The sequence below is a fragment of the Paroedura picta genome, chromosome 4 (genome assembly GCF_049243985.1).
Source record: "Paroedura picta isolate Pp20150507F chromosome 4, Ppicta_v3.0, whole genome shotgun sequence".
NCBI classification, from domain to species: Eukaryota; Metazoa; Chordata; class Lepidosauria; order Squamata; family Gekkonidae; genus Paroedura; species Paroedura picta.
In genome coordinates, this window is record NC_135372.1 from 51,068,760 (window position 1) to 51,090,448 (window position 21,689).

The 21,689-nt window shown below is 42.5% G+C and overlaps 1 protein-coding gene across 2 annotated transcripts in view; it reads left to right on the forward strand.

The window, feature by feature from the left end:
• Positions 1-3,158: 3,158 nt before the first annotated feature.
• Positions 3,159-21,689, forward strand: part of VAV3 (vav guanine nucleotide exchange factor 3) — a 197,227-nt gene continuing 178,696 nt past the window's right edge. For both annotated transcript variants that reach the window (XM_077332827.1, XM_077332828.1), the window contains exon 1: positions 3,159-3,485. In XM_077332827.1, coding sequence (XP_077188942.1) covers positions 3,282-3,485 — 204 coding nt within the window. In that variant the 5' untranslated portion in view covers positions 3,159-3,281. The remainder of the gene's footprint in view (positions 3,486-21,689) is intronic.

Sequence of the window (21,689 nt, forward strand, 5' to 3'; positions counted from 1 at the left end):
CTGTTTCACAAATATATAGAGGAACCATGGATAAGGATTACAGAACCCTACCGTAAACAAACTGTGTTTTGTAAAACCTTCATTTAAACCTGACATTTCACATCATTTATTTTGTCTCTTGGCTGACGGGACAGAACTCCTTTATTATTTCGCTACTTTATTATTTTGTTCCCCCCAAAGTAGGAGCAGAATTTCAGAAGCTGGGAGTTCTGAACAAGAATACACATGAAGCTGCCTGAAGCAGACCCTTGGTCCATCAAGGTCAGTTTTGTTTACTCAGACTGGCACAGGTGCCCCAGGGGCTCAGGCTGAAGTTTTTCACATAATCCACCACCTGATCCTTTTAAAGTGGAGCTGTCAGGGACTGAACCTGGACCTTTTACATGCCAAACAGATGCTCCACCAATGAGCTATGACTCCTCCCCAAGAGTTCATTAATATGTTAAGTTTTAAAGTTTGGGGAACATATATGATCAAAGTTCTATTACTCCTGTGAGTTTTGTTTCCAAGTCTCCCCACCAGTTTGGATGATGTCAGTTCAACTTGTATTGGATAACACATATTGGATTCAACAGACTGCTAAAGTGTTACTACAGGGTAGATTCCAATGAGTAACCATGTTGCTCTGAAGTAGCACAATAAAATCAGAGTCCAGTAGCACCTTTAAGACCAACAAAGATTTATTCAAGGCGTAAGCTTTCGAATGCAAACACTCTTCCTCAGACTACTACAGGGAACACTCATGCACAATTACTCTTTCAAAAATTCGCATCTTACTTTCCAGTTCTACTCAATTGACTTGGGCATGGCTTATTTTCACTGGCAAGGTTTAAACCTGAGTAGAATCTGCACATACATTTTTTTCCACTGTAAATCCTGCTGAATTCTGGTTGATTTGAACCTGTATCTACAGCTTTCCTTTTTTCCAATTTTAAACATGTCACCCTTCTGCATTTGCATAGTCCCAATTTTCGGTCTCCTTCCTGTTTGATGGGGGGGGGGGGTGAACCTCCAGCTGGCATTAAAGGAGCACAAGGCTGGAGGGTGCTTTATTTCCTGCCTTTTGACTCCTTGAGTCTACAGCCAGAGCAATCCAGGGGAGGGGCAAGTGGAGCACGAGGCTGCTTGTTTATCTTGCTTTTCCTGCAAGAGTGGGGAGGGGAGGCAGCAGCCTCACAGAGAACAAGAAGGGGAAAGTAAATCCAAGAGGCAAATCTCTGCTCATAGAAGTAGATGCAGATGGAAAATTTAATGTGCTAAATATCAAAATGGAAATCAGATAGCATATAGATGACTTTTTAAAATTTGAGGTCACTGGGGATAAAAAAACCAGTGCAGATTCACCCCTGGTCCCAACCTTGTAATGTGCAATGGCTCCATTCTAGACCATGAGAAACAAGACAGAGCCTTGTTTTGATCACGAAGTTGCCTTCCAGGCAACGTGACACTCAAATGTTCATGGTGACAACTGGTCATCCAGTTTGGAGTTCGTGTTTGTGGCAATCAGCTGGTTCTCAATAGCACATGGAACAAGGCCAACATGGCTACCCACTGAAACAGTCTATATATAGGTTGCTCCCTGGATCCTGGAGGTAGGAGGTTCTTTGCCATCTTGATATATTGGGGATAGAGTTGGGTTAGGGGACTGGGGTTTTTATGGGGATTGTTTTATGTGAACTGCCTTGGATCCTTAGAGGAAGGCAGCCTATAAATCTAATTATTAATTTAATATTAATTATTAATATTTTAAATAATAATAATAATGTGTGAAGGGGCTGTATGAAAGCAGTTATCCCCCACAATATATCCTCAGAGTTCCACTTGTGAACAGATCACCACATGCCAAACACAACAAATAGAACTTTCACGTTGTCCCAAAAGTCCATACAATTAGAATGACTCAGGGGTCAGTCCAAGACATGGCTGGGATCTACCGATGTGTGATCAGAAAAGTAAAATGTTCTCCATGTAGTCCTGCTTGCACAAGCAACATAGCACAAGGGCTGCACCAACACATATTGCACCAGTATTTTATTATTTATTATTAGATTTTTATACTGCCCTTCCAGACGGCTCAGTGGAACTATGTGCATACACAATAATAAAATATGCCACAGATGCTTTGGGTGATTTTCTTGAATTTGATGTGACAATTGTATCTGAAGAAATATTGCGTATTCTGTCTGGCGCAAGTGGAAAAGACAGCCATCAAGGGTCCTTCTCACTCTGTAGACCAGCCTTTTTCAACCTTTTAACCATGGAGGAACCCATGAAATAATTTCCCAGGCTTTGAGGAGCCCTGGAAGTGATGCTGGCTGGCCAAGCCTTTCTGCCATTCCACACCCCCCCTCCAACGTCACCATTCACATTAGCAGGCAGGCTTGAGGAAGACTGAGGGGGGAAGGTACAGAAAGTGGTTTAAGACGGGAGTTACCTGGGCAGGCTCTATCCCCTCCCAGGCACAAAAGCCATGAGAAAACTCACTCATGCTTGGGGGCGGGGGGAGACCAATGGAAGTGGCCAAGTCCATTAAGGCAGGAAAGGAAAGGCTGCCCCCCCTCTGGATCCCCCTCGGACCCTTGTCTGAGAATCCCAGCTGTAGGTATTATGGAGTTATTTTATATTTATTTCTCCCCAGTGGGCACCCAAAGTTGCTTAAAACTGTTCTCTTTCCCTCCATTTTACCCGCACGGGTCGCCTGGGCTGACAGAATGCAACTGACCCAAGGTCGCCCAGTGAGTTTCCATGGCAGGAGTTGGGGATTCAAGCCCAGGAGTCTCGGATGCTAGTCCAGCCCCGTGAACCACCGCACCGCTCCGCTGCTTTCCGGGCCGTTTCGGCTTCAGCGCACAGTGTAGCCAAGTCAGGTGACCCGCAGGCATGTGTCAACGACCAGCTTTCCTGACCCTTCTGGGACCGGCGCCTCACCTCTGGTCCCGAGAGGGGAAGGCCGCTTGCGTGGCTTGGGACGCAGGCACCCCCCTCGGAGCTCGGTCCCCGGCTGCACAGCCCAGCGCGCGGGTGGGCGCACGCGCCCTGGCTTCCTGCTCTTTCTCTCGCCTCTACCTCTCTGCTGGGGTGGGTGGGGAGGAGGAGGAGGAGGAGGAGGGAAACTGCACGCGCAGCCTCTGGAGCTGCTGCTGCTGCTGCTGCTCTCGGCAGTGCGCGCGAGGGACCGAGAGAGGAAGAGCCGACGAGGCGGGGAGGCTGGGGAGCTCAGCCGGGCGCTGCTACTTTTCGAGTTCGGGGCTCCTCGTCGGTGCTCGACCGGGCGGGCGCCGATGGAGCCTTGGAAGCAATGCGCCCACTGGCTCATCCAGTGCCGGGTGCTGCCGGTCAACCACCGGGTGACCTGGGACACGGCGCAGGTCTTCGACCTGGCCCAGACCCTCCGCGATGGAGTCTTGCTCTGCCAGCTGCTCAACAACCTGCGCGCGCACTCCATCAACCTCAAGGAGATCAACCTGAGACCTCAGATGTCCCAGGTAAAGTGAGGCGAGCGGGCGCGTTTCTTCCGGGCGGCCGTTATTGTGCTGCCAGCCTCTTCCTCTCGCATTATTAATCGCCTGGCTCAGGTCTTTGTTCCAAGGCACGGGGGCCTGCGGGCTGTCACTTTTGTTTGCGTTTGCTTTCACTTTGTCAGCTGCTACCTCTGACACAGGGCTTGGCGGAGCTGGGCAAGGAGTTGCCGGGATGCGAATTTGGGAGGCATATCTCCCGCCACGGGTCGCCGGAAAGTGTGTGAGAGAAAGTCAGGAACAAGCATAGAGACTCCGCTGAGGCTCTGGGAAGCTATAACCCTTTTGGAGATGAAGATCGCAGTTGTACACACTTCCATGAGCTGGAGGGGAAAAGACATGTTTCATAAAGAAGTGAATGAATAAATAAAATCCTTGCTATTACCATGGTGCTTTCATGACCATGCTTCAAGCTGGCTAAAATATTTCGTTTCTAATTATGGTACTGATTATCTGAGGTTGGTGGGGAGGAGAGATGCTGTTCTGTTTTTCAGGTATTTCTGCTTTAAGAGTGGGTCAATGGTATATTAATAAGGCCTTTTTTTTGTTTAACCTTGTTTTCCCAATTTTTTTTTGGGGGGGGCTGGTTTTTCTTGGCCAGCAGTTGTTTTATAAAAAAAAGAAAAGAAAGAGGAACTGTGTCATGTAAAATGAGGCATCTAGGAAGCTGACTGCCTCCATTACCGTTATCTGTAATTGCAACAGACAGGGGAAGTATAAAAAGGCAGCCCCAGAGCAAAAAATCTGCTGCTGCTGCCCTCTGAAGGTTTCATAGGAGGATTTAAGGCATTTATCCGCTTGTCTCTTGAAATAAAGCACACGAGAGCCCAGAACAATGTCAGAATGACTTTGTGTGAGGAGTCTGGCATTCAGAGAGAATGGATTGTGAGCAGTCAAAGTGAAGCTGGTGCTGAACTCAGAATCCTTTCCTGGTATCATAATTAATGGGATGGGCAGGTGGACCAAACAGTTATAGCAAAGGAGACATGGGACAACTTGATCTATGAGAGCCATGGGCCTTGCCTGTTCCATGTGAGCTATGTTTAAGTCCCATTGATTTCAGGGAGGGGGGTATTAAGCACAGGTGAAAGTCTCCAATTTTGTGTCACATGGATGCAAAAGTGCTCTCTTTCGTTTTTATTGTTCCAGATGATATAGCCAAATAAAAGTTAAGTGCTTTTAGAATTCAACTGTATACAAAAAATATACTAGCTTAGTTGTGTCTCATTCTCTGTTCTTTGTGTTGATAATAAATAAATTTCCATATGATAACGGGTTCTTTGGGCCTTCCTGCCTGATTTCAATCAAAAGCAAAAGATCCCCCCCCAGTACTTCTAGAGTGAAACTGAACAAATGGGAGTAAGCTAGCCATCATTATCTTAAGTCTCCTGGCTTTCAGTGGGATTCAGTTGAGCCTAATTTAGCTGAGTTGATACCTTTAATTTTATTCTTCTTTCTGTTAACTAAAAATCACTGGGACTGATCTGTGTCAGTTCCACTACCCCTACCTTAGTGTGGGTTCAAAGTACTGCATATGTACTATCTCAGTAATTCTAACAACAGCCCTCTAGTGTAGACTTTAAAGACAATATTGCTGGGGGGCAGGGAAGAACAGTTTAGGGCAACACTGAGGTCATGTCTGTTCTGAGGATCTTGAAAGCACAACTCATTATTCCAGGTACTACAGGACCTTTACATAATATTGTCTTCTACATAATGTAGTCTTTGTGTTACAGTCCTATGCAAAGATATTCTTGTCCAAGCCCAGGAAAATCAATGATCTTAAACTGATACAATTCTGTATAGAATTGCACTGTAATAGTGCAGTTTTAGAACACTTTCCCAGAAGTAAGCACTATTGCATAGACCTGTTTAGGATTGTTCTCTTAGTGTTACAACCTGCAGAGCTAATTCTTGGAACTTACCTGATCAGATTTATGCATTATTCAGTGAGACATGAGGCATGAGCCTATATGTGCATTTGCTCAGCAGCTGAGTACCATGATAAGTCTGCATAAAATTGTAGCCTTAAGCATATAGGAATTGAATGCATTGCATATAAATGTTGTGTTTTTGATATTAGGTATTTATTTCCCAGAACAGTGGTGGAAAGAATAGCTTCTGGGAATCAATATACTTTCTTGGTCCATCCCAAACTGTTGCTCCAGAGCGTCCTTCTGAAAGTATGGTGAACTACCTGTCAGAATTTTGACAGTGCTAATAAAATGCATGCATGCTTGCACACAGTGTGAAGTTTATCGGCAGTGTTGGTTCATGATGTTCCACTCATTTTGCATTAGGGTATACATTCAAGCTAGGTACCAAAAACGTTACCATATTTAGGAATAGCTGAGACTTTTTAAAGGGGGAATGGGAGTTAATCAAAGGACTGAAATTGATGGGAAGAAATAAACCACAACTCCTTTGTACTGTAATCCTATATTTAAGGGTTGTTTAAATGTGATTGATTTAAATAGGATTACTTTAATTTTCATGGGATAAACCTCTGTGCTGGATTGTAGCCTTTGATTTTTACATTCTCTAAGCCTACAGTTCCCCTCCCCAGTGGACTATGCCCATTGGAACATAAGTGCGCCATGCTCACCAAACATAATGCAGTGCTCATGGAAGTGGTGTGTAAGCAATATTCCTTACATGCAACTAAAATATGAAGCTTGCCTGTAGCCCAATTAATTTTTTCTTCATTGTGGTGCATCCTCAGTAAACACTTTTTGTATGATTCCTGGAGGTGTATTACAAGGTACCCATGTTTTCAGTGATATCCTTTGTTGAGATAAAGCAGTAAGTCACGAAACAAAACGTGTCTTGCTTAACTGGGACAGGGCCTGTATTCTTGGAAGGTAAGATGCTTCCTTTGTTTATACTTGTTAAGCACATTGAAATGTGCTTCAGGGAGGCTTTTAGGCATATAGAACGCACCTGTGAGATTTGTTCCTGATCCCCACAGGAACAGAGTTTATCCCCTAATACTTAAGAGCTGGTTGCTAATTGATGCTGCTTCCTTGAGTGGCAATCATGGATCCCATGGCATACGAATTCCTATCTGAGCCTTAACATGTCAGATTATGCTCCACTTCTTTCAGTAGGACTTAATGGTACATGAGTGGTGTGGCAGTCATTGGCATTTCTTGATCTTGTTAGCATGTAACTTTCAGTGTTATACCTAGCTGTCAACTCTGCATAAATGCCTTGTATGGAGCCTAGTGAAAATACTGAAATGCTTTCACATGCTTGTCTCAGTCAATGAAGAGGCAGCTTTCAAGAGACAGCAGTTGCACAATGAACTGGAATAGTATCGGCACAGGAAGCACATTCTTTTCATCATTGCCTCCTAATTAATACTAGCTGTTCAGGCCACTAAAAGCTGATTTTACACATCAGCAGCAAGAGAGAAACTGTGGTCCAACTGGGTCTAGTTTTTAAGGCAGAGTGTGCTAGAATATGCTTTTGCTCTAAGGCAGTGGTTCTCAATCTCCCAAATGCCGCAACCCTTTAATACCGTTCCTCATGTTATGGTGACCCCCAACCATAAAATTATGCAAGGGTTCTTTCACAGAAATTAAACCCAAACTGACCAATGGCATGAAGATCCATTGTTCATGATTGTATAAAAATTGGTTTTATTCTGAAGTTCCTCAGTTCAGTTCTGCCTCTTGTCCCACCATGCTGATCTTACTCTTTTCCGCTGCTCCAGACAGATGAATGCTCTATCTCTATTTACCCCACAAGGCTGTTGTGTGGATGGTGCCCCCCCCCCCGGCCAAGCTGCTTGCCTTGCTACAACCCCTGTGAAAGGGTCGTTCGACCCCCAAAGGGGTCCCGACCCCCCGATTGAGAACCACTGCTCTAAGGCTTTAAAAAAGGCTGTGGTGATTTGAGTATTGTTTAGAATAGCACAAATGTGATAGATTATATTTGCATTTTCAGCATGTAAATTGCTTGCAATGAACAACTGTTCAAAATGAATTTCTGAGAATCTGCTGGCCTTTTATATAGGTATTGAGAACAAAAAGAACATAAGGACTGAAGAGAAGTCATGTTGGATCAGGCCAATGGCCCATCCAGTCCCATACTCTGTGTCACATTATGGCCAAAGCCCAGATGCCACCAGGCTGTCCATCAGCAAGGCCAGAATTCTAGAAGCCCTTTCACTGTTGCCCTCCAAGAATACAGAGCACTTGCCTCATACACAGTGTTCCATCCATGTCTTGTGGCTAATAGCCACTAATGCATCTCTGCACCATTAGTTTATCCAATCCCCTCTTGAAGCTGTCCATGCTTGTAGCCACTTCTTGTGGTACTGAATTCCATGTATTGATTATTCTTTGGGTGAACAAGTACTTCCTTTTATCTGTTCTAAGCTTACTGCTCATTAATTGATACAAGTTCTTATATTGTGAGAAAGGGAGAAGCATACTTCTTTCTCTACCTTTTCTACCCCATCTTAAACCTTTATCATGTCACCCACCAGTAGTCATTTTTTTATGCTAAAGAGCCCTAACTTTTATAATCTTTCTTCACAGGGAAGGTGTTCTACCCCCTTAATCATTTTAGCTGCCCTTTGCTACACTTTTTCCCATGCTTGTAATGCCTATTTTGAAATGTGGTGACCAATATTGTACACAATATTCATATATATAAGTCTGCAGCACAGATTTATAGAGAAGTATTATGATACTGGCTGATTTGATTTCAAATCCTCCTCCTAATAATCCGCAGCATGGTATTTGCCTTTTTTATTGCAGTCGCACACTTGAGTTGACATTTTCAGTGAGCTAACTACCATGCCTCCGAGATCGTCTCTTGGTCAGTTACTGCCAGTTCAGAGCCCATCAATGTATATTTATAGTTAGGATTTTTGGTTCCAGGGTGCATTTGCCACTGAACCTGATTTTCTATGATGACACCCACTTGCTCAGCCTTGACAGATCTCTCTGGAGCACCTCACAGTCCTCCCTGGGTCTCACTGCCCTGAACAACTCAGTGCCATCTGCAAACTTAGCCACTCCACTGCTTACTCCAAACTCCAAAGCAATAATGAACAAGTTAAGAAAGCGCTGAACCACCTTCCACTGTGAAAACTGCCCATTGAAACTCACTCTCTGTCTCTTGTTAATTAACCAGTTTTTAATCTACAAGAGATCTTGTCCTCTTATCCCATGATTGCTGAGTTTACTTGGGAGCCTTTCATGAGGAATTTTATCAAAAGGTTTCTGGAAATCTAGGTAAACATCTATTGCATGATGCTTGTCCACATGTTTGTTCACCCTCTCAAGATTAGTGAGACAAGATCTTCCCTTACAGAATCCATGCTGATTCTTCCTCAGTAGCTTTTATTCATCAATGTGCCTACTAGTTCTATCTTTAATAACGGATTTCACCAACTTACCCGGCATTAACTGTAATTTACTAGATCTTCTCTGGAAATTTGTTTAAAGATGGGGATTTCATTGGCTACCTGCCAGTCTTTGGGAATGGAGGCAGATCTTAGTCCTTGGGAATGGAGGCAGATTGGAGATTTTTGTCAGGAAATCCACAAGTTCACAGTCTTGGATGTATACAAATACTTGGTGACTTGTCAGTTTTTAGGTTGTCCGTGAGTCGTAGGTCCTCCTCTCTCATCACCTCAATCTGACTCAGGTCTTTCAATATCTGTCCAGAGATTGATGATTCTGGAGTAGGCAAGCACTTTCCATCTTCAGCAGTGAAGACAGAGGCAAAAAAATGCATTCAGTTTCCTTGCATTTCCCTATCATCCTTTAGTAATCCTTTTATCCCTTGGTCATCCAGTGGCCCCACTGCCTCCCTGGAAGAATTTTTTGATTGGCCTTTATGTTTTTTGCAATATATTCCCTTATAGTCCCTTTTTGCCTGTCTGATTACCAACATGCATTTTATTTGCCACAGCCTGTACTCCCTTTTAATTATCTTGCTCAGGCTAGCTTTGTACTGTTTAAAGGAATCTTTCTTATCTTTTACTGCTTTCATTACTTCATTCATTAACCATGACAGCCCTTTCTTATACCGATTTGTCCCTTTCTTAAACTCCAGTATACGTTTTATCTGAGCTTCCTGGATTGTAGTTTTAAATTGTCTCCAGTCTTCCTGAAGGGATTTGACCCTCCTTACCTTTTCCTTTTTTCTTCTCAATCACCCTCATCTGAGGGAAGTTACCTCTTCTAAAGCTAGAGGTGGTTGTGTGAGTCTTTTTTGGGGAACACCCTATTTATGTAAATGCTAAACTGAATAGCATTATGGTCACTGTTCCCAACTGGTGCGCTCATATTTATATCTCACCAGATCGTGACCAAATCCAGGATTGCCTCCCCCCAGTAGGTTCTGTGACTATCTGTTCCTTGGTGCAGTCATTGAGAGTATCTAGAAACTCAGTCTCTTTCTCATGACTTGAATACATATTGACCCATCAATGTTTGGGTAGTCAAAATCACCTATTGTGACATAGTTATTTTATCTACCTTTTTTCCTTTTTTTTTTTTTTGCTATTTTAAAATCATCTTCTAACATTTGATCAGGTGGGTGATAACAAACTCCCAGAGTTTAGCATCCTTTTTGGCCTTCTGCTTCCACCCACAGCATTTCTGTCAGTGAATCATTTTATTGGACTGTGTACCTTCTCTGACATACAGAACCACTTCACCTTCAACCTTTCCCTACCTATCCTCCTGATAGAATTAATATTCATGAATCATCGTATTCCACTGCTTATCTTCAACTTATCAAATTTCTGAATTGTCCACAATGTTCTCCTTTGTTGCTAAGCATTCCAGGTCCCCCATTAAACCAAAGAAACTTGTAGCATTTGTAAATAAACACTTATAATTTATCAGACAGGTTGAGCCTCCAGACTGTGTCAGGCAGTCAGTATTGTTGGTTACCCTCTCAATGGCCAATTCTAATACATTACCCTCTGGAAAATAACAGATATCCCTTCATCTCTGATTCATTCTGAATCAGAGATGTTTTATCTCCTTGGTTTTCTCCCAAGATTTAGTTTAAAAATTTCTCTGCCACATTTTTCATTTTAGTGGGAGTGTGCATTCAGATCTTCCTGAGCCAAAAATATACTTGAAAAAGACCTTATTGGTATCTGGGAAACCAAAAGTATCTGAGAAAACCAAAATTATCAGGGGAAACCTGAACCTCTCCTCTGACCAGGAAGATTGGGGAAAATAGCTAAGAGACATGGAGACTGATCCTGGCCTCTCAGCTGTCCCCCTCCCCCACTTCTTTTGTAGTCCCTTTAAGCCAGCTTCGTTTAAAGAGACTGCAGAACAGATTGAGGGAAACAACTGAGATGTGGGGAGACTGCTCCCCCTCTCAGCTGTTTCCCCATGCTTTCTTTTGCAAGAAAAATTGGCAAAGATAGCTGAGAGGGGAAAAAATTCCCCTCTCACCTGTTTTCACCTGCTTTCTTTTGCAGTCCCTTTAAACCAGGCTTGTTTAAAAGGACTGCAGAAAAAAAATGGAGGGAAATAACTAAGAGGTGGGGGGCAGTCTCTCAGCTTCTCAGTTATTTGCTCCCCTTTTCCCCTTCTTAAACCAGACTAATTTAAAGGGACTAAAGATTAAATCAGGGGAAAACAGCTGAGAGGCAGGAATAATGTGCTCCTGCATCTCAGCTGTGTTTTGTGGCCTTGCCATTCCAGAGTTTGTTTTATTTTTTCCCCATTTTTTCATCTTGGGTCTGTTGGACATGAAAAGAAATAAAACAATAGCAATAAAAAATGCACACCCCAATTTAAGCTCCAGTGGCTTGATTCCTTTTCAGGACAAGTAGAGGCTGTTTCTTTTGTACAGGTCCTGCTTGGGCTAAAAAACATCCTAATGCCTAACAAATTTAAACCCTTCCTCCCTACACCACTGTATCACCCACATATTGAGACTCCTAATTTGTATCTGTTTTGCTGGCCCTGCACATGGAACAGGCAGCAGTTTTGAGAAGGCTACCTTGGCCTTCCTGGGCTTGATGATCTTGTGTAGCAGCCTACATTTTTCCTCTTTGACCGCACAACTGCATTTCCCACGTTGGTAGTACCTACAGGTACCAAGACCACTGGTTCATCTCCAGCACTGTCTACCAGCCTATCTAAATGTCTGCTAACTTCACACCAGGCAGGCAAGTCACTAGGCAGCCAGTACGTGAGTTTCACTTTATCTACATGGGTTTTGCCACCCATCTATGTGCCTAAGATTCGAATCACCAACTCCCAAGAGGCTCCCTTCCTCCTTGCCAGGGAGATTCCTTGGTGTGAAAGATACCTATTCACCAACTGCAGAAAGGGTCCCTTCTGAGGGACATTTTCCCTTTCTTCAGCATGATTCCCTATTTCCCCTTGACCCTTATATTCTCTGACAGCAGCGGGGCTGCCAATCTTGAAGTGAGACTTGTCTAACAATTTCCTGAGTGTCTTATCCATGTGCTATGTGCCTAGCTGATTGTCTTTGCTTCTCCAGGTCAGTCCCTTGGCCTCAAGGGTGCAAAGTTGTTCCCTGAGAACCAGGAGCTACTTGAACTGAGCTCATACCAATGATATCTGCCCAGCTGGCAGATATATGTTACATTCAGTGCAAATCACTGGATAACCCCCAACCCCTTGCTGGCATTCTACCTTTATGACTGCTGTACAGTCTTGGTGTTGCATGCTCATGTGTTCTGATTATGCCATAATGTCTAAGTATAATGTTGATCATGTCAGCTGTCAATTTACCTATTTTGAAATTGCATCACATGTGAGGTGAATTCCAAACCTGTGTACTGGAAGTTGAAATCAATGGGAAATAGATTGTTTATGTAAACTGTTGAGTTTCTTTCACACAGAGCTAATGGAGCTGTCCAGTTGAAAGCAGTCAAATTCCTGTGGCGATGCATAATTCACAGAATTGTGTCCTGTGTTTCCTCAAATTATGCCTTTAGTGAACATGGCACATTTATTTTGAGCCTCTGTGATTAGGCAATACAGTTGAACAAAGACAGTAACTACACAGAGAATGATCCTGTACATTTCCTGACAAAGAGTTGCTTATTTATTTTAAAGAAAACAATTCAAAGTAAGCTCAAATTAATGTATTCTCATAGACAGGGGTATATAAACGTGATTTAGAGTAAAGAGCAAACTTTAGGGAGTTGTTTGCATACAACTTCTGCAGTGTCTCATTTTTCTGTACCCCATCTGATTTTCATCCAGCATGGTCAGATTGATTTATGCCCTAACCGGGATTGATTGATCATAGCACTGAGAAATAGCATTGTGTTGCATCCGAATTCTGTAAAAATGTTCACTGCATTGGGCTGCAGCTCAGATTAACTTGAGCTCTGTTCCTTGGAGGAGGACACTTGAGATGCAAAGGGTGTAGTGAATATTATTAACTGTTGACTATATTTGAGAACATGCCAGAAGTGACTCTATGAATCACCAGAACCATGTTAGAACTGCGTAGTTTCCGCAGTTCATAGAGCTGTCACGTGCAGAGTGACATAGCAGTGCAGACAGTGTTGCAAGTTCCCTTTACCTGTGAACTTCCAGTCTGTTGCTAGGCTCAACTTGGGAAATCTATTGGGGAGCTTCCCAGCACAGGCCTTGAGGTAGCTGTCCTGGGCCTATTCTGCACAATCGATAATGCACTTTCAGTGCACTTTAGAAGTTGATTTTCCTCTTCTGCACAGGAAAATCCAACTGCCGAAGCACATTGAAAGGGCATTATCCTATGTGAGTGGAATGGGCCCTGGTTTCCCATTGGCTCAGATTGCTCCTGATGTTAGCCAATCACTTTGGGAAGCAAAACTATATACTTATATTACAAAATGGTTTGCAGCATTTAGTTCTTTCAGACCAAAAATTGTGATAGCAAGTATATGTTGGAGAAGTGTTCTGTTCTGATGTATCATCAGGAACAATAAAAACAATGTGTTTAGACATTTGTTTGTCTAGGAGGGGAAGCAGACATACTTAAATTCTTAATGGTGAATAGATGAGGAATATTACAGATCAGAAAGTGCATTTTTATGAAAAAGACATGGCCTTTTTGAATGAAGGTTTATAATTCTCAGTAATGGATGCATGCTTAATAATGTTTACAACAGTTCAGCTGTAAAGTGGTCCAGCAGAAGCCAAGTAATTTTTGTAGATTTGAGGCATGTGTCATCATTAAGAAAACAATATTACTCAGAAAACTTATGGCAAAGTGATCCATTAATTCAGGCAATGTGATCCATTAATTTATACTCAGATTAGTGTCCTTAATTTTTTAAAAAATCTTCAAGAAGAGCTATGTCTTCTCTTTTTCTTTCTAAAACAAAACCTTCCAAATGTTACAAATTATGCCTCAGTTTGATTGTGCTAGTGTCTAAGGTATTTTTTCAGGGGAAAAAAGGAATATAAACTTGCTATATTGTGAATTATTAGTTATACCTAAAGTGTGGTGTTGACAGTTACAATGTTCACAATTAGTTATTAGGAATCATTAGTAGAATGGAGGGCTTTTGCTTGAATTACTCTGCAGGTATCACTCAAAAATAACTTGGTGGATTTTTTTATCCATAGTGTACCATCATTATGGGTCATAGTTACACCTCTGTTGCTTTGGGGTATGCTTAGCCTCTGCCAGCAGGGATGCAGAATCTATATCTAGCTCCTCTTGCTCATTAACCACGTCAAGCCAAAGACCTGTAAGAGCAGGGTGGCTGATATAGTAATCCAGGCTCTCATAGAAAGTGGATGAAGGGAGAATATGTATTCTGGTTTTTATTGTGTGCCTGTGTTCTGTGAGCTCACTTCCATTAATTTCCATGTCTTAGCAACAACAAAAAACCCTAGACATCAAAGGGAAGGGTTCTAGCCTGCTTTATGGTCTCTCTGTCTGTAGGGATGTTTATAATGGAAACATTATGGATATTTTATCAATCGTCAGTAATGCATGAAGTGGTATGGTCCACATATAGGTTTAGCACCTTGTCTGCTGTATGAAGATTAGGTCTGGGAGAATGCTTTTGGACAGCAAGAGTTCTATAGCTGCAAGAACCTACCAGCAAAACTGGTACAGTAATGGTCAAAATGGCCTATTATGCACAGAGTGGAAGGTCCGCATTCGGGGTGGAATAGCGGCGGCTAAAATCAGGCGCAGAGTCAACGCATGCTGCCAAAAAAGCTGCATTAGTGAAATGCGGAAGAAAGTAGAGCTTCCTGGGTGACCAGGGCGCAACCAGAAGTGGCTCCGGATTGGCCGTGTGCATAATCAGCTGCTCTGGGTTTTTCCGCCATTGTTTTCTGTCCCGTGCGTTTGCGGTTTGCTTCGCTTCTTCCTCCTCCGCGTTCTCCGTACCGCCGTTTCAGCGGCCGTGCATAATAGGCCAATGAGACCAGGTTTATATGTAAGGATATATTTAAGCACTATTGTTGCTTCTCTCTGCTACAGCACAGATTGGTTCCCCTTCAAGTGAGATTTAACATCCATTTGTGTGTGTGTGTATGGGGGGATACAGGGGGCGGAGCGGAATTTGTATAGCGAACAGTGAGGCTGTAGCAGTGCTGTATATCCCTTTATCACGTTGAAGCAGTCAGCTCAATACATGATAGTATATTTTGCTTGAACTGAAAACCCCCCGATGAAAGTAGTGTAGTGGCAGAAGATTGGCTGTGCATTTCTTTGAGTGAGAATAAAGCATTTGAAGGGGGTTGGTCGCATATTGCATGGAGTAAACAGGGAGTGTGGGGAGGGAGCAAATTTAAGTGTGTCCAATGAATGGGTGTGTAAATAAGTGTAGGGAATGTGGAGAGCAGTAGACAGAAGAGAGGCAGTAGGGGAGAGAAAATCCCAGAAATTCCAGAGTCATTTGAACTTCAAACAAAGTTAAAATGAGCCAGCTGGAACTTGCATATCTTATGGCCCTTTGTCATGAGGCCAAGGATGATTACGTGTTGTTGCTTGTCTGTCTATGCATGTTGAAGGAAGATAATAGTTACCAAAGTAGCCTTTGACACCCAAACTATCTAGTCAAAGCACAGCATTACTAACAATACTTCTCTGCACCAAGACATTAAAAGGTCTTTAATTTCCAGCCTGGACCTAATTTCCACATTCAGGGAGACATTTTAGGAATAAATGAGACTAGTAGAGGATGACGTTGAAGGTCTGTGGGTTTGGTCTTCCTTCAGAGTTCACATGATGCTTCTTCCATGGTGTTTTTCTCTGTTTCTATTTTAAATCAAATCGATTTTAAGTCAAAAGTGGTAGTATTTAAGTTTTTTTTAATGCTTTTGACGCTTAGCCCCTCTCCTTCATGGTTGTGTTTTCCTGCTCAGAATGTTCCCCTTTCAAACTGTTCTTCCACCTGCAGACAAGAAGATATCATAATTTCTTCCATATGGGCAGAATTGCCCATGAGAGGAGCAATTTAAAGAGAAAAACAGGTTTTTAGAAAGTTAACCATCCTTTCTTTCTTGCACATGCATTTTTCTTTTGTTTATGATTGCAGTATTCAGTGGCTGTTTTTGTTCTTTTAAAAAATTACAAGGGAAAATTTGTATGAAATTCTGTGTAATGTATAGTTTGACCTTATGTATTCCATGCTAGTGTTACATTGACATCAGGGCTCTTGCTAAGGTTCTCCATCTGGAATGTACTATTTTGCCCTGCAGTTCACATAATTAAGTGCTCTAGTATTGAAAAGGAATTACCTGCATGCAGAAAGCAAGATGTTAGGGACAAAGGTGAGGCTAGAAAACTCCTCCAGGTCATGCTATTTGGAGGGACTCTTTTTTGGTAGTCAGTTCTGCCGACAAGGGAAGTGATACAATCACCCAATGAATACAATGGCTAAGATATCATATCTGTGAAGTGTGGTGTGCTGAGAAATAATGATCCAAGATTGGCCAGTGAGATTCATGGCTTAGTTGAACCCAAGATATCTACCCTACACTAGGAGTTGTCCAAAACTAATGCCATTGTCTAGTCTCTTCCTCATCTGGTGTTTAGTCACAGAGTCAACTCTCTTAGGGCTTCTTCCAATATGTAGATGGCATTGCCTGGTGCTGCTATATTTTTAATAATACTTAACATGAAAAATAAAATATAGACTTGGCTGTGCGTTACCTGATGGAAAATTCCTGCATTTTTTGCTGGAGAGTCAGAAAGTAATATGGGAATGCAAGTGGGCCTTGAAAGCTGTACTGTACAGTACATTACAAGTGGGTTCCATGTAAAAAAAATTCAAGAAACGCTGGTATAAAGTGAAAGGGCCTGTTGGTAGAAAGAAAAACAACAACAACCCTCAAAACACATTGTTGTTAGGTGCGAAGTTCTGTCTGACCCATCGTGACCCCATGGACAATGATCCTCCAGGCCTTCCTGTCCTCTACCATTCCCCGGAGTCCATTTTAGTTTGCACCTAAGGCTTCAGTGACTAAATCCAGCCACCTCATTCTCTGTCGTCCCCTTCTTCTTTTGCCCTCGATTGCTCCCAGCATTAGGCTAGTCTCCAGGGACTCCTTCTTTCTCATGAGGTGGCCAGAGTATTTGAGTTTCATCTTCAGGATCTGGCCTTCTAAGGAGCAGTCAGGGCTGATCTCCTCTAGGACTGACCGGTTTGTTCACCTTGCAGTCCAAGGGACTCGCAAGAGTCTTCTCCAGCACCAGAGTTCAAAAGCCTCAATTCTTTGATGCTCGGCCTTCCTTATGGTCCAACTTTCGCAGCCATACATTGCAACTGGGAATACCATAGCCATGACTAAACGCACTTTTGTTGGCAGGGTGACGTCTCTGCTCAAAACACATAGGATGGAGTAATGGTCCCCGAGTTTCTGATTTTCATTCAGGTGGTTCTTACCTGAAAAAAAGAATAACTTTCCTGCTATAGCATGAAGGGTCCATTTAGTCAGATTAAAAAGTGGTAAAGCTATCACTGTGTGGTGTGGGACTCTTGCAACTGTGCGTCTTTTGTACTAGGTAAGTGATACCAATAAAAAGTGAAGTCCAGATAAGTGGCAGAATGCAAGCCTCCCTGGATTACTATGACTCCACAGTCCTAAGGGAGTGAGCACTCAGGAGGCTGTTGTTTGCATAGCATGTGGTCATGGGATAATTGAAAACAGAGAGCTGCCATAAAGAGATGGCTGGCGTGAGCCTATCCAGGCTAAAGTCCGGACAGTTGGGAATAAAATCTGCACAAATCTTGCAATCAACAAATTTTAATTGGTGGAAGTGAAATGGTTAGTTTAAGTAGTTCACAACTATTCAAAACTAACAGCTAAGGGATGGACAGCCTTCTCGGCTAACAAGTTGCAATGACCCAACAGGACAAAAGGTCTGAGAAATATTCAGGGGGTATAATAAATTGGGTTTGTGAACTAGTGCCGATCCTTGGGAAGGACTCATGGAGCTGTTTCAGTTTTTAAAAAAAATCCTGCATCAAGGCTAAAAGTTGATGGTTTGGAGGATGTAGATTGTCTTTCTCTTAGCTTATTCTGTAACTGATGGCAAAAAATGCCATGAAGTCACAACCAAATTAGGGCACTCTCCTAGACCGTTTACACACTGGGAACCTCACTGCCCCAGCTCCTATGCAAGAGCACAAATTGGAGGCGGGTGAGGTGCACTGGGCCAAATGCTCCCCCATGTGGGTGCAGGAAGAGTGGGGGGGGGGGCAACCTGCCACAACTAAAACTCCAGCCTGCAGCCTGGCATGAAACCTCCAGTGCATAAATGGTCCTATAGGGTAGCGATCCCCAACTTGTGGGCGGTGGACCACATGTGGCCTTCGACTAATTGGAGGTGGGCCCTGAAGGATGCCTTCTCCCCCCCCAGCCCTTTACTTCATCTCCCCCCAGCCCTTTACAACACATTTCATTGTTGTGGCGTATCTGTATCTTATTTTGAAGGGATGTTTAAACATTACCATAGCGATCAGAGAGCGCTAGGGCAGTGGTTGAGAGTAGAGGAGTAAACTACCCCCCCCCCCCGGGCCTCAGTAAAAGGCGGTGAGTGGTCCCTTGTGATAAAAAGGTTGGGGACCACTGCTATTGGGTATTCAAAGGAGGAGAAGAACAGAGGTGGTAGCAACCCTAGATTTTCTTGGTGGCCAACCTTGCTTAGTTTCTGAGATTTGATGAGACTGGAGGCTCGCCTGGGCTGTTATTATTGCATAGAACAAAGATGCTCCAAACGCCTTTTATATCCCCAAAGCCTGATTCATGTGACAATAGTGATTTTTAATACCCCTTCTCTCCCTTGTTGTGGCAAGATAATATTGTGAAATAACTCTGACATGTTAGGAAATTGTGGCTTTGATAGTATTTTGGCACTTGGGGACATTTTTATGAGATTAATGCAGTGTCTGTGAACAGAAATTGAGTGCACCGAATGACCTGGTTCTGTCTATACCAGAATTGGCCTCTGAAAAGCTAGTGATGCTGGTGTGGAGAGGAACCCACTGTGTGTGGAGTACATGTTTAATCTCTACTGATATTATCAGAGTTGCTGGAATTCAGCTGTAGGATTCATCAACCCTGCCACTCCAATAGCATATGAATAGTGACTGAATTAGCCCTAGAACCTGCTTAAAATCCCATGGTCATAAATCTGCCCTGTCATAGACTTCTGGAAATGGAGTGAATAATCCTCCTTGATTGTTGCTTGGGCTGCAGCGGAGGTTTTATAGCTTCCTGCCAGATAGTAGGCTCTGGGAAATTGATTAACTGAGATCAAAGCCTTAACTGGCTTGGAGGCTGATTTGCAATTGAAAGTAGTCTCCAGTGATAAGAGAGGAGCATGTATGTTAAAACAGATGAGTAGCATGAGGAACAGAGGGATTGCTGGTAACATTGGGTGTGCAAGTTCCTAAAGCAGGAAGCGGGACAGCTCTTCCAAGCCGGTGTCATTCTGGATTCATGAATCCCTCATTAATTCATTTAATTTATACAATATTATCTCCTGCTCAAAGGATGTAGCTTGCCATACTCTACTATATATTTTTATGGTTGTGCTGTTGCCTGTGCTTTGTTCCCTCTGAATAATGAGACTGCTGATAAAAAGAGAGACATAGTAGTACAGAATTGTTGTCTTAAAAAATAGCTGTTATATAGAGACAGAATATCTATTGTCCGTTTGGTTCTCTGTCACCAAAAGAAAATGATGTGGTTTGGTAAGGGGTTTTTAAAATCTGTGTGTCTGATAGGAAGGGCAGGAAACCTAGACTTTTCTAGGTTTCTAAAACTTGCACAGTGTCATTCTAAGTATATATCCTTGGATGGAATTGGAATTCAGTGGGAATGATTCCCTAATTAGAGAGACTAAAACTGCACTTGACAAAGTCAACAGCGTAGTAAAAGGATCTAGTACGGACTCACTTATAGTACTATACATCTTCTGGAACCAGTTGTACAATGGAAGCTTTCTTTGTGACTTCATGTATTGAATTAAGGTTTCTTTCTGTTATTTTGATGGTATATTTGTTCATGGTTCAAACTTACTTATGGTCCTTTGTGTCCATGAAATAGAGGCTTTTTCAAATTAGGACACACGCTGTATGTAGTTAGAACATGGGCAATCAAATCTTATGTTTTTGCTGCTCCTGGTTATTAACCAGTGTTTACTCTGTAACAACTCAAAAACACCAGACACTGTCAAAAACACCAGATACTGTTACATTGTCATGCACAGCATAACTAATATGGAAATAAAAGAGGTCATTTCTTTGATTGAACTCCTACTCTGCATCTGCCTCACACTGATGTCCTGACCCAACCAAGCATACAAAACCGATAACAATTGTGTTGATTTGTCTGGACCTAGAAAGTTACGTGTCTTCAGAAAGGGCCTGATTACTACTGCAAAAAGAGCTCGAACACCCGATTCTTAATGTAGGTTCATCTAGATTGTATTAGGCGAAGTTTGGTAACACGAGGAGAAGAATGAAAAAATCCAGGCATAGCATTAGAACAAAAAAGTAATTTATTATAAAGGAAATCAAAATGCAAGATTAGCAAATGTCAAAAAAATCTCAAAAGGCATCAGAAATAATTAAATATATTTTAGTAGTGCTAGTTTTTAAGAGGAGACACATAGCATAGTTGTATCACAGAGAGATCCTTTACAAATCCCATTTAGAATGGTGTAACAGTATGGTTGGATGTGGAACTACTCCAGTCTAAGCCCATTGATTTCAGTGGTCATGGTGGTGATGGAAAGTGCTGTCAAGTTGCAGCCATCATGACAACCCATGGGGTTTTCAAGGCAACAGTAATTCAGAAGCTGTTTGCCATTGCCCACCTCTGTGTAGCTCCTGACTCCCTTGGTGGTCTCATATTCAAATCACTAACCGGGATTGACCCTGATTAGTTTGAGGATGTACAGGATATGGAGCAGCACATCCCTTCCACTCTCTCTCTCTCTCTCTCTCTCTCTCTCTCTCTCTCTCTCTCTCTCTGTAATATTTATGGAAGGAGGTGGTCCCCAAAGTGTGGAGGTTCCAAACCATGTGAAACTGGTGTCTCACTAAAACTTGAATGCAGATTGGACAATCTCAAAGGAAGAATGGTAACAGCAGTGTGAGGGTGCTAATCAAAAGAACTTCAAAAGACACCTGAAGTAGCAGTTACCTATGTGTGAGGGGGGGCCTATCACACCCATTTCCACCTAGATATTGTTCATACCTCTTCCTGTCTTGTTTGCAGCACTTGTGTCCTAGGAACCCAACTTGATATTATGTGCTTAAAAAGGCTAACACAGACTGGCAAATTGAATGCCTTCAGTTGCATCCAGCCAAACTGGAAACTGCACTTAATTTTCTAGGTATTGATTTGTTGTGGGAGGTTATTAATTAATATAGTAGCAAAGTAGTGTCAAAGTAATGGTTGCATATGCTTCTAAGGATGATTGTAATAATTTAGAAATTCTGTTGGCAAGTAGAGTAATCTGTGAAAATCTTTCTCCATCATATCATCTATGTATTTATTTTAGTTGAAATAAACAAAAAGCTTCCAGAATGCACACTGGAATAACACATAATATAGCAAGAAAGAGATTTTGGTTCCAATAAGTTTTAACTACAAATAATCTAATCGAAGAGACAACTATAAGGAAACATTTCATCTTATCATCTATAGCCAGCTTGCGTGTATAGAGTAGAGGTGGGCA